The sequence below is a fragment of the Falco peregrinus genome, chromosome 14, assembly GCF_023634155.1.
Source record: "Falco peregrinus isolate bFalPer1 chromosome 14, bFalPer1.pri, whole genome shotgun sequence".
Classification (NCBI taxonomy): Eukaryota; Metazoa; Chordata; class Aves; order Falconiformes; family Falconidae; genus Falco; species Falco peregrinus.
This window is the reverse complement of record NC_073734.1, coordinates 20,714,945-20,727,077: the sequence shown is the minus strand read 5'-3', so window position 1 is coordinate 20,727,077 and position 12,133 is coordinate 20,714,945. Positions and strand designations below refer to the sequence as shown.

Below are 12,133 nucleotides of genomic sequence, written 5' to 3'. Positions count from 1 at the left end.
CCCCAGCCAAGCGCTTCCCACAGAAAAGTTTAAAGTAAATCAGGACAAGGGGTCCGCTGCCTGCCTTCCTTTTGAATTAAAAAGAAATAAACTTATAACTGAATTTAATATTGTTATCTCCCTTGCATTATACTATCAAAAGCAGCAACGTCGAATGGAAGAAAATAAATTCCTCCAACCCAGAGTTGTTTTTGCACTAGATTAGCAGATAGGAAATGCTATAAAGATGAACTTAATACGATTAGAGATGTTTCCTACAGATTTTCATATATTGATTCAGGGAATTTTAATTCTGGGGCTTGCTTTGCTATAATCCGCATTTATTACAAGCTGATATAGTTTTATTATAGCAAGCTATCAAGGTCGATTCCTTTAACTGCATAATCTGACATGAATTTCATTTTTAAAGAAATGTAGTTATAAAAATCCATACTGTGGGGCACAGTGGTTATATTGTACCTAAATCATATTTTAAAGGGCAATAAATCCAGAGAGTATTTAGGAAGAGAGGGGAATACGGTTAAACGGCTCTCCTTCAGTCTCAAACTCCTCAAAAGACCCTTCAAACTTTTTTTTCTTTTTTTTTTCTTTTCTTTTTTCTTTTTTTTTTTTTTTTTCATTTAAACCCACCCGAGTATTTCCCAAGGCAGATAACGGAGTGGCAGGTTGCGGCCCCCCCTCCTCTGCCCGCCGCCCCAGTCCCACAGGCTGTTCGAGCTCCCCCGCGCAGCCCAGCGCTGCCTGCGCACGGCAGCCGCGGAGCGGGGCGCGCTGGCTCTTGCCAAAGGCGCGCCGTGATGGAACCGTATTTTAACTACTCTTAAAAAAGCTAAATTACAAACTCACACGCTGGTTTCAGAGGAGAGGAGGGCCGGCAAAAAAAAACCGAAAAGCAAACTAATTTAAAATGTGTTGATCCTAAAAAAATTAATAAATCTTATTCGGTAATTAAAATGTATCTTGACTCCTTCCCAATAGCTCCTCACAAGCCCGTGCCACTGCTCCCTTTGCAAATGTTGCACGTACCAGGTACTTCCTTCTAAGCCTTGTAGTGATTCAGAACAGAGGGAATAAGCAAAATGATCATAAATTTCCTAATTAGAGATTTCGCACCAAGACAAAAAGGTGTTAATGAGTTTAATTCCAGTGCCTGTCATTGTCCCTTTTTTCACACCACTTATTTACTAATGGCCCAGAGGGCTGCTCCCGTCTCTCCTTTGTTAAGATTTTAATTTGCCTTCTTTTCTGCCTTTGATGTAAAATTGTGACCTACAACTCTTTGAAGTCCCTTATTAGGAGGAAAATTAACTTAGCTTTTTCCACTGTATCTGCCCACTGTTAGCCCAGACAAAATGTAGAGAACTCCTTAAAGATTCAGTACATTAGGAAAAATTTCAAGGTAGCTCTGGAAATGCAAATTAGTATTTTTTTTTTAATCTAATAGACTTTTAAATCTATATTAGGAGATGTAACCCTCGCCAGGGCCGGAGAGGGGGAAGGGAAGGAGGGAATATCTTAATAAAGAAAACAAAATGAACCCAGGCAAGGAAAGGCTGTAAATTTGAAAACCTGAAAAGGGGGACTTGGGGGGCGGGGGGGAGGCCTTTATTTTTAAATGTCACAACTTTTTCCTGTGCCTCTCGTGTGCCGCTCACAGCTGACACCCCGGCTTCCTATGCTCCGGGGGAGGGGGGGGGGGCTATGAAAGAAATTATATCTAAATCTATCTCTATATAATTAGAATACCATGAGGTAGGGTTAAACCTTTGTAAAACACACAACTGATTGGCGATCGCTAAAACGAGATTTGAAAGCAACTCAAATAAAAGATCGCGACGTCAGTAAACAGATTTCGGGGGGGGGGGGGGAGAAGAGGGGGGAAGCAGCTAGTGACAAACCCGGCGAGAGCGAGCTCTGGGCATGAGAGAGAGAGGGAGGCAGAGGGAGAGAGAGAGACTTAAAAGAAATAGGAGGGGCTTGTGAGAGACTAGAAATGTCAATCAGAGCCCAGAGTCCCAATAATCTCAGGCAATCTGTTAGGACCTGACCTGGGTCCACTCAGATCAATAGGAAAAGTGAGAGAAGAAAGAAGCGATCGGATCGTTTACCGCGGCGGCCGAGGACAGGAGGGAGCCCGCGGCCTCCGCGCACCCCCGGCTCCCCCCCCCCTCCCCCCCCCCCCCCAATGTCCGCCGGAGTTTGCGGGACGCGCTGAAAGTGCGGGCGGCCGGCGAGGGCGAGCGACCAGGCTCCCTCCTCCGCTCCCGGCCCTGCTACTTTTTCCCCTTTCTCTCCCTTCTTCCTCTCTTTTCCTCCCCCCCCCTCCTCCTCCTCCTCCCCCCCTCCCCTGCCCCCGCTCCCCCACCATGTCTTTCCCCCAGCTGGGCTACCAGTACATCAGGCCGATTTACCCGGCGGAGCGCCCGGGGAGCGGCGGCTCCCGCGGCGGCGCCGAGCTGGCCCCGTCCGGGACCCTCTCCAACGTGCTTTCCTCCATGTACGGCGCGCCCTACGCCGCCGCCGCCGCCGCCCAGGGCTACGGAGCCTTCCTGCCCTACGCCGCCGAGCTGCCCATCTTCCCCCAGCTGGTAAGAGGCCACCCCGGGCTCGCCGCTCGCCGCCCGGGACGCTCGGGCCGGGGCCGGCCCGGGCGCGGTTCGCGCTGGGGATCGGCCCGCGGGGCCGCTGCGGGGAGACGCCGGGAGGGGCTGTCGGGGGAGCCGGGGCGCGATCGCCGCCCGGCCCCGGGAGCTCCGCCGCCGCCGGAGCGGGGCAGGGCTGGAGCGGCGACCCCGCGGCTCCCCCCCACCGCCGCCCGCGGGGCTTGACGGCTGCGGTGACCGGCCCCGGCCGCCGGCGGCCCCGCCGCGCACACGCACCTGGGGAAGCCGGTTCTTCCTCCCTGACGCGCCGCCGGCAGCCGGCGGGGCCCGGGCCGCAGCGGCCGCAGCGTGCCCGGGGCCGGGGAGCGCGGCGGCGCGGGGAGGCGGCTCGGCTCGGGCGCCGCCGTGGTGCCGAGCGGGCTCCGCTGCCGGTAACGGCGGCGGGATGGAGGGGCCCCGGGCCGGGCCCGGCGCGCCGTCTCAGCCGGGCCGCCCCTTCCCTCTCGCTGCAGGGTGCCCAGTACGAGCTGAAGGAGAGCCCGGGGGTGCAGCACGCCGCCTTCCCCCACCACCACCCCGCCTTCTACCCCTACGGGCAGTACCAGTTCGGGGACCCGTCGCGGCCCAAGAACGCCACTCGGGAGAGCACCAGCACCCTCAAGGCCTGGCTCAACGAGCACCGGAAAAACCCCTACCCCACCAAGGGCGAGAAGATCATGCTGGCCATCATCACCAAAATGACCCTCACCCAGGTCTCCACCTGGTTCGCCAACGCGCGGCGGCGGCTCAAAAAGGAGAACAAAATGACCTGGGCCCCGCGCAGCCGGACGGACGAGGAGGGCAACTCCTACGGGAGCGACCACGAGGGGGAAGAGGACAAGAGGGAGGACGAGGAGGAGATCGACCTGGAGAACATCGACACCGAGAACATCGAGAGCAACAAGGACGAGCTGGAGGACGAGCTGCAGGACGCCGACCTCCTGCACTCCGACTCCAAGACGGACTCGGAGGGCTCCGAGGGCTTCGAGGACCTGCCCGGCTCAGAGGAGCGCTACGTCAAGGCCGCCGAGGGGGAGCCGCACCACCTCCGCCACCACCACCTCCACCACCATCACCACCACCACCACCACCACAAGTGCGAGCTCCCCGCCGCCGCCGCCCCCGCCGGCCTGGAGCCCCTCAAGCCGCCCCTGCAGCCCCCCCCGCACCACCTCTCGCCACCCTCCTCTGCCTCCTCGTCCGCCGCCTCCTCCCCGACGGACGGCGCTTTGGCAGGCACCCTGCCGAAGCCCAAGATCTGGTCGTTGGCCGAGACGGCCACCAGCCCGGACAACCCCCGCAAGTCTCCCGGCGGTGGCTCCCCGCCGGCGGGCGCCCCCCAGCCGCTGCCGCTGCCCCCCCCCGCCGCCCCCGCCGCCCCACAGACTCGTCTCCTCCTGCCCGCTGGGCAAGTTCCCCAACTGGACCAACCGCGCCTTCCCGGGCCACCACCACCACCACCCGTCCCCGCACCCGCTGACCTTACTGAACACTCCCCACCTGCTGGGGCTGGGGGCTGCCCCCGCCGCCCCCCCCCGCCGCCGCCGCCGCCTTCCCGCGGCCCGCGGACCAGGCGCAGAGCGCGGAGCCCGCCGGAGCAGGTGACCGCTGAGGGACGCGGCGGGGACGGGACGGGACGGCGGCCGCCGCGGGGGTCCCGGCGGTGCTGCGCGGAGCGGCGCGGGAGGCCCCGCGGGACCCTGCGCGGGGGGCCGCCGGGGGGGGGGGCGGGGCGCCGCGGTTTTCGGACCGGGTCCCCGGGCCGGCGCGGCCGTCGGGGCGCAGGTGGCGGCGGGCGGGCGGCCGCGGGGGCGGCGGCGGCGGCAGGGGGGGTGCCCTGGCCAGGCTGGGCTCAGACCCCGGGAGTTACCTTCCTCCGACGGAGATAATTTTTGTTGCTGTTGTTGTTGCTGCTGCTCAAATCGTCTTTGTGGGAAGGACCCGGCCGTAAGGCTTGCTCCGGGGCTGGCTTGTTTTCCTTTGGACGGTCGCTGCCGCAGCGGAGCAGTCGTTCTGGCGTGTTTGCAACTCGCTGAGAAGAGATCTTGAGTCTAGAGGCTTAATTCAGGGATGTGTGTGTGTGTGTGTGGGGGGTGGTAGAAGATAAAACGGGGGCTATAAAGGAACGCTTTTTTTTTTTTTTTTTCTTTCTCTTTTTAGATCGATCTAGTGCCTTGGAAGTAGAGAAAAAGTTAATAAAGACAGCTTTCCAGCCAGTGCAGAGGCGGTAAGAGATTGCTTCCTCAGTCTCCTAAGGATATGTGGAGGGAGTTGTAAATGGTTAGCTGATTTTCTCCGCTGCTTTAGTTCCCTTTCCAGGGCGGTTTCTTGTTCTTCCTCTGCGTGCGCGGTGGGTTGATCTGATTCTGTATTTTTGTCGCTGTTTTTTCTCTTCTGGACTTTGCGAGCGATTCCCGCGGGCAGGCCCGAGGCGCGTGCAGGGCCCCGGTCCGTGTCCCTTTCCCGGTCCGTGTCCCTTTCCCGGTCCGTGTCCCTTTCCCGGTCCGTGTCCCGGGAGGGCGGCCAGCAGCGGCAGCCAGCGCCGGCCTGTCCCCCAGCCCCGCCGGCCTGCCCGCACCGCGAGTAGCAACCGCCGGTGTCGCCGGGGCTGAGGGCCAAATGCAGCGGCGGCAGGGAAATAGTAAACTAAAATATATCATCAAATAAAATAAAAAAATCCCCGGCTAGTACTCAAACTTGCGAGGCTGAGACTTGCCGTCCTGGGCTCGGCGCGGCAGCCCCTGCCGTCAATTAACTCTTGTGATTGATTAGAACCACGGGGATCGGGCCCGTGGCATTTTCATAGCGAAATAAATTTGCTGTGAGTCGCTCTGAAAACTTTTTATGTTTAGAAATCTATTTTTTAAAACAATAACAACAACAACAACAAAACCAGTGCTACCTGCAATGAAAAAATATTGTGCCAGCCCAATCTGACTAGAAATCCTATTAAATATATTTTTTTTTCTGTGTCATTTTTTTCCAGGCCCCAGAACCAACTTGATGCCGCTATGGTTCTATCGGCGTTGTCATCATCATAGTTAATTTTTTAAATTGTTGTTGTAATGATTGTAAAAAAAAATAATAAATCTCTGTATAGTTACAACTTGTAAGCATGTCCGTATATTAAAACTAAAAAGGAAAAAAAATACCCGCTTCTGTACTATCATCTGGATTAGCTGAGTTTGTGAGGTTTTTTGGAAGTCCAGTGAGAATTAGGTGTTTTGATTTTTTTTTGTTGTTTTTTGTTTTTGTACATACAGTAAAAATGTACATACGTGTGAACCAAATTGTACAAGAAAGTATATATTTTTGGCTAATAAATAAACTGTTGCCACTTTGACTACACTCTCTTTTCCCACCTCTGGAGTTATTTTTCTCCCCCGCCCCCGCAGCACCCCCCCCCCCCCCGCACCCCCCCCCCGCCGTTACTGTTTTGCCGGGGACGCGGCGGGAGCGGTACATCCTCAGGCAGAGCGCGGGGCGGAGCGGAGCTCGGCGGGGCCGGCTCGGTGGCGGGGCTGGCTCCCGGGCCGGCTCGGTGGCGGGGCCGGCTCCCGGGCCGGGCCGGTGGCGGCGGGGCCGGTGGCGGGGCCGTGCGGCCGTTGCGGCGGCGGCTGGGCCGAACGCTGGAGCCGCAGCGCCCCCTGCAGGCGCCGCTGCCCCGTCCCGGTGCCGGTGCCCCGCGGTCGGTCGGTCGGTTCGGCGGTGGCGGGGCAGCCGCGCCGCGGACCGGGTGTTTGTGTGTGTAGGGGGGGTGTCGGTGTGCGGGGCCGGGGGCAGCGCCCTGCTCCGGGGAAGCAGCGGACGGCGCCGGGGAGGAGCCCGGGGGCAGGCGGCAGCGGCCCGGCGATGATCCATCGCCCCCCGAGGACCTTATTACCGGGTGCCGGCTATCGACCGGCCCGCCCCCTCGGAGCGCGGCGGCAGCACGGGGCGCCGGAGGGGTTAATTGAAAGGAAATTTCGGGGGCCGTCGGTGTCGCAGCGGGTCGGTAACAGAGCAGCGTTATCCCCTGCCCCGGCGCAGCCCAGGGGTCAGTCCTGGACACTCCCCCCCTCGCCACCGCCGGGTCTGCTGAGCGGGGAGCGGGCCCGGGGCTGGCCCAGACCGCGGGGCTGCGCGGAGCGGGCGGCGGGGCCGGGGGTACGGCCCCCCCCCCCGCTCCCAGGGCTTGCAGCCGGGCGGGAGTTACCGACCGAAACGGCGGCCCGGGGAAGCGGGACAGCGGGGCACAGCGGGCAGGGACCCCCGCTCGGCCCCGCGCCCCCCGGGCTGTCCCCGCCGGGAACTCGTAGCTCCATTTCCTCGGCAGAGCGCTGGGAACTGGCCCGATCCGGGAGGGTGCGGTGGCTGCGGGCGGCGGGGGGAGCCCGCCCCGGCCCCCTCGCACCTCGCAGCCAGATGAAAACCATCCCTAGGAAATTTTGGGTGGCTGGGTGGGTGGGGGGTTCTCCCCCCTCCTTTCATCCCCATTGACCACCGGCAGCCGGTGCCCGCAGATGGCCTCACTCATCCCCAGGCCCCCCGGCTGGCGGGGGCAGCTTGGGCAGGTAGAGCTGGCAGGGGCTGGCTCCCTCCTGCTTTTGTTTCTCGGCTCTTCCTTAACATCTCTGTCTGGGGAGGGTGTGTGTCTGTGTGTGCCCCCCACCCTCCCTCTTCTTACAGTCCTGGAAATGGCATAATTACGGAGGTGGTGATTAAATAGCTGGTGCTTTTCTCATTTTGGTGACAGACCCTGCAGAGGGGGAGGGTGCTCGGAGCTAGGAAGCGAGAGTTAAAATGAAGTTAAAGTACAAACAGAAGCACATAGCTGACATGCTTCAAGTTTAGACAGTACAAGATATGCAAATGTGCAGGGCTGCGCGGTATTGACATTTTGAGGTCATACTGATAGGAATGTATTATTTATAGGATTGGGTTGCACTAGGCCGATAAACTACATTTTAAATCCTAGGCATTTGTAAGTGATAAGATTTATATACATGTTTACACTGTATATGTATGTGTGTGTATACACACGCATTTTATATACGTGTGTTCATATTTCAGAATTAATGTTCTTCCTGGCAGATACGGTGGGGAGACCCCCACCCGGTGCACGCCTGCTGCCTCCCTGGGCCGCTGGCAGTGATGGCTGCAGTGGAGCCGGCCCTGGTCCTCCAGGGAGGCCAGGGAAGGGACCCACAGATTTTGTGGCAGCATTGCCATCTCTGCTTCCTTCCCTTGGCCTCCCTTTCCTTTCCCCAAACGTCCTCTCCCTGTACCGTCTGCCCTAGACGCGGCGTTTGCCTCCTCGCAGCCCCTGCAGCTCTGCCTCTCTGCCAGCAACTGTTCCCCCTCTTTCCCTCCGACAGGCTCCCGAAACCAGGGGAAACTCTGTGGGTGGGTGGTTAGAAAACAGAGCGTTTCTCATGTAAATTTTACCCAGTCTCTGCACTTTGTATCCCCGCTTTTTCCTTAGCCAATTCTTGCTGAGGAAAAAAAGAAAAAAAAAAAAAAAAAGATTAATGGCATGTAAAATGGGAGGGGTGGGGGAGAGAAAGCTAGAGGCAAATTTCCACATCCCCTTCCTCTGGACATCCTGGTGGGTTTTCCATAGAAACTTTCACACAGTGGCCAGACAGATGCTTAAAGGGGATGGAAGAAAATAATGAGACCACGATGGGAAAACAATTGCATCCCCAGCTTTCTACCACCATTAAAGGCTCCTTTGCTTTTGTGGCGGAGCCCCTCGGCTCCCCGGCCCCGCAGAGCCCTCTCCCTTTGCCGAGGCCGGGATGCTCCCGCAGCAGCCATGGGAAAGCCGCCCCTTTGGCTTCTGGAAGTGAGAACTTGGTTTCTCTGCAGGGGGAAAGCAGCCTTTGTGCCTGCCTGGCTTCCCTAATGTGGAGAAAATTCCCATTAATTTTGTGAGGAAACATTTTGTTACGCGTGTTTCAACAAAACATTAAAAATCCTACTCCTATTTTTTTTTTAGAAATCACTCTCGCAGCTTGACAGCCTCACTGGAGCCCCAGCCAGGCCTGCCCGAGACGGCGCAGAGAGGCCTTTCTCTCCCTCTCCCTCTCTGTTGGCTGCTCTTTTCCTGTCTAATCAATTATCTCCCTAGCTAGTCCTTCTCAAAGGTGAGAGCTCATTATGCATATTCATAAATCACAGCTCCCAGACCTGACACTGATTGATGTAATCATCTCCTGCTCCCTCCCTGTCTGTGCGGGCCGGCTGGAGGAAGCTCCAGCGAGGAGGAGGAGGAGGAGGAGGAGGCGGCAGGAGAAAGAGACTTCCAACTTGTCAGACCCACTTCTGCTGGGAGCGGCTGGCCGGGCGTAGCGGCTGTGTCAGGCTTCCCATTCACCGCAGCCAAAGTGCCCATCACAGCCCGGGGATCAGAGAGGAGAGAAGCCCTGTGAGCTGAGAAACACCAGCGAGCTGCCTCCGGCACAGCTAACCGCTATGCCGACAAAATTACAAGAGTAAGGAAAAGGTCCAGCACAGTTTTCACAATCAAGGATCAGACCATGCATTAAAATATGTGCCCACCCCACCTCGATCTTTCACGTTAGCTCATGCGCTCGCTGTGATTTTTTTCTTAGATAAAGCTGGTTCATCCCCGTAAGAACAGATCTGTTCTGTGTGGATTCTGGCCATGAGTATACAGATACAGGATATAGCAGATATCTATCTTCAATATTATACCCGCAGCTGCTCTCAGTAGCTATACTGTACAAAAAAAAAGTATTACAAAATCCTTGTAAATGATAGAAGTCACTGCTGCGAGGGTCTGAGGGCAAAAGGGCTCCTCAGCACCGAGAACCAGCTTTCCAGACAGGAACGCAGCGTCTCAGCTATGACAAGTTTCCCAAAGCGTGCTTCAGCCTGGCAGTGTTAGAGATGCCGTTCAGATTATGAGGTTTACCTGTACGGTTAATATTTACACTTTTAAAACACCTCTTTTTATCGCTTTGATCAGAACCATCAATGTACTAAAGTAATAATACAAAAATATATGCCCTCAAAATCACAACAAGATACAAATCAAAGGGAGCCCTAATCAAGTACTTTTGAAAGTGTTATCTGCCTTGTTAACAAATGGTAATAAGAAAATTAAGGCTTATAGCTTGCTTTCGTTTTATCTAAGAAAACCAATAAAGATATCAGATGTTCTTTGTTTTATATGTTTGAATGTAAAGCAGAATAATGAAGAACATGTACCTTCTAAGGCTTCATTTGCTTTATGGGTGTTAACCCTTTCGGGTGCCAGTGAAATTCTGAATTTGCAGAATGAGGACGAGACTGTGCTGCCACCCGGGGTTTTGAGGCCTGTCTTTGCTGCAGTCAAGACAACATCTTTTTTTATTAAATGCTGAAATTGGAACAAAGCAACAATGGCTGCTTGCTAACTGTGCATGTCCAACAGGCCTCTTCACTATTCAGCAAATGGAAGATATTAAACAACATTTTGCTTAGAGGTACACTGAGGCCATTTCCATTAGGACATGGTGTCATTCATTTATTCACATGTTAAGTGGATGTCCTTGTGGCTAATGAGTAATAATCAACAGTGACTCCACTTTATTCCTTTGCTCCCAGCAATGTTAAATACTCTGATGGAGTCTCATTGCTGACACACTAGAGAATATGGTTAAAAAGTGCTAAAGGACATTTTCAGCGTGGAGCAGCCACATGCACACATGCTGGAAATAGCACTTTTATTACAGCCGATTCTATTAGGCTTTGTTCCTTTTTAAGGTATGGAAACTGCTGATATTTATTTGAAGGTACTTTATGCCTGAAAAGCCAGGAGCTCTTTCAGTTTGAGAGTCAACATGGTTATTGCTGGGAGATGAGCTCTCGTCCAGCTGGTTTATAGAAAAAAAAATTATATTAAAAAAAAAAAATCAAACCTCATGTTACGGTACTTTTCTAGATTCTGTATGCGACTTCAGAAAAACGTTTAGTGGAGGAGTGATTTAGGATGAAACCTTTCCTGCAAAAAAAACCCTAGTGTGACATTTATTTTATAAAATAAAGTAATTCCCCTACCAGCTAATTAATCCATTTTATTACATCAACGGCAGCAGCTAAGTAGGCTAATAAACTATATTAATATATATATTTTCCTTTAAATGATTGCTTACACTGGAGTCTGCAGCTTGGTTGTCTCCTATGTCAATTCCTAAAGTTTGAAAGGTATAAATGAATCATTCTTGGCCACGATTAAGCTTAAGTTAGAAATAAAATATGTCAATCAATCTGGCTGGAAATGTTCCTGCTGTCTAAGTTGGTTATGCAAAACACTCTTAAGGTGTGTAGGCATGCTCAATTAGGTCAAGGGATCTGATGGCACTCCCAGCCATAAATGCGTGTCACTTGGATTCCTCATTATTTTTAGCAGTGGTGAAAATGCATGTCAGTAGGCCAGCTAGCCAGGCTAGAATAAAATTACTTACCAGGTATGCATAAAACTGAGGTTTTAATACATTAATATTATACTTATTTTCAAGCAAAACAGGGAAAAGAAAATCTCTCTCTCTCAAATATATGAGTCACTCTATTGGATTTCTCAGCGATCATCAGTATAATTCACATTGGACTAAGCAATACTCAAGATACCTTTGCAGTAAAATTTAAGTGCCTAAAAACATAGATGTAACGTGAAATTAGATATAAGGAGTAAAACATCGATTTGCTCTTTTGCAGTCTAACTTGCTTCCAAGAGAGATAAAGCTTCACTAGGAGATTAGACCGGCCCTATTCCAAAATAATTTAATGAAAAAGGACACTTGAGATGGCTATTGAACAGTAGCGCCAGTGCTGCTCTTCTCAGGCGGAGACTTTTGCAAGTGATTCCTACAACAGACAATGCCAGAAATTTATGCTTGATAGACAGGTTTCCTCTGGTGTCCCAAATCATAGCCTGATACTAACAGAAATATTTCCATGTAATTCCAGGAAAAAAAGATGCCAGGAAAAGCAAGTTTTAGTGCTCATGCTTGTCCTCCTGGCATCTCGTGTAGCTGCTGAGATTACCTGAATCGGCTAAACGACCAGGGTTAAATCCTCTGGGTTTAAACTTTCCATGCTGGTACTTTGAACCATGCCGAGACCTTGGGCTTGGGCACAAGAAATTGAACGAGAAACCAGCTAAACACAGCACTCCAGCCTGGTTTTGTTATGCAACAACCGCCCCCCCCCCCAAAAAACCCCCATAAAAACCAACCCCGAAACAAACCAACAAAAAATACCCCAACCCCAAAACCAAACCAAACACCCCCAAACCCCTAAATGCAGGAAACTGGCACACTAAAAGGAAAATATTGCTTCCAAGGCTCAGAGGCAGGACTAGCACTGCAGGTAAGGCTGGTGCCTCTCAAACGTGGTTCTTAACTGCGGTGTTAAAGGTGGCGGTGTCCCTTTAAGAACAGCACCATGCGGCTAATATTTTCTTTACTGCCAATAAAATGCGGTTAAATCTCATGAATTAATAT

At 53.5% G+C, this 12,133-nt stretch overlaps 1 protein-coding gene across 1 annotated transcript; it reads left to right on the top strand.

Moving 5' to 3' along the window:
• The first annotated feature begins 1,942 nt into the window (after window positions 1-1,942).
• On the top strand, window positions 1,943-5,980 carry IRX3 (iroquois homeobox 3). The gene is given in 6 exon segments (XM_055818702.1): window positions 1,943-2,588; window positions 3,116-4,006; window positions 4,008-4,175; window positions 4,177-4,243; window positions 4,803-4,869; window positions 5,629-5,980. Coding segments are annotated over 6 exon segments (1,470 nt in total). The 5' UTR covers window positions 1,943-2,366; the 3' UTR covers window positions 5,684-5,980.
• The last annotated feature ends 6,153 nt before the right edge of the window (window positions 5,981-12,133 follow it).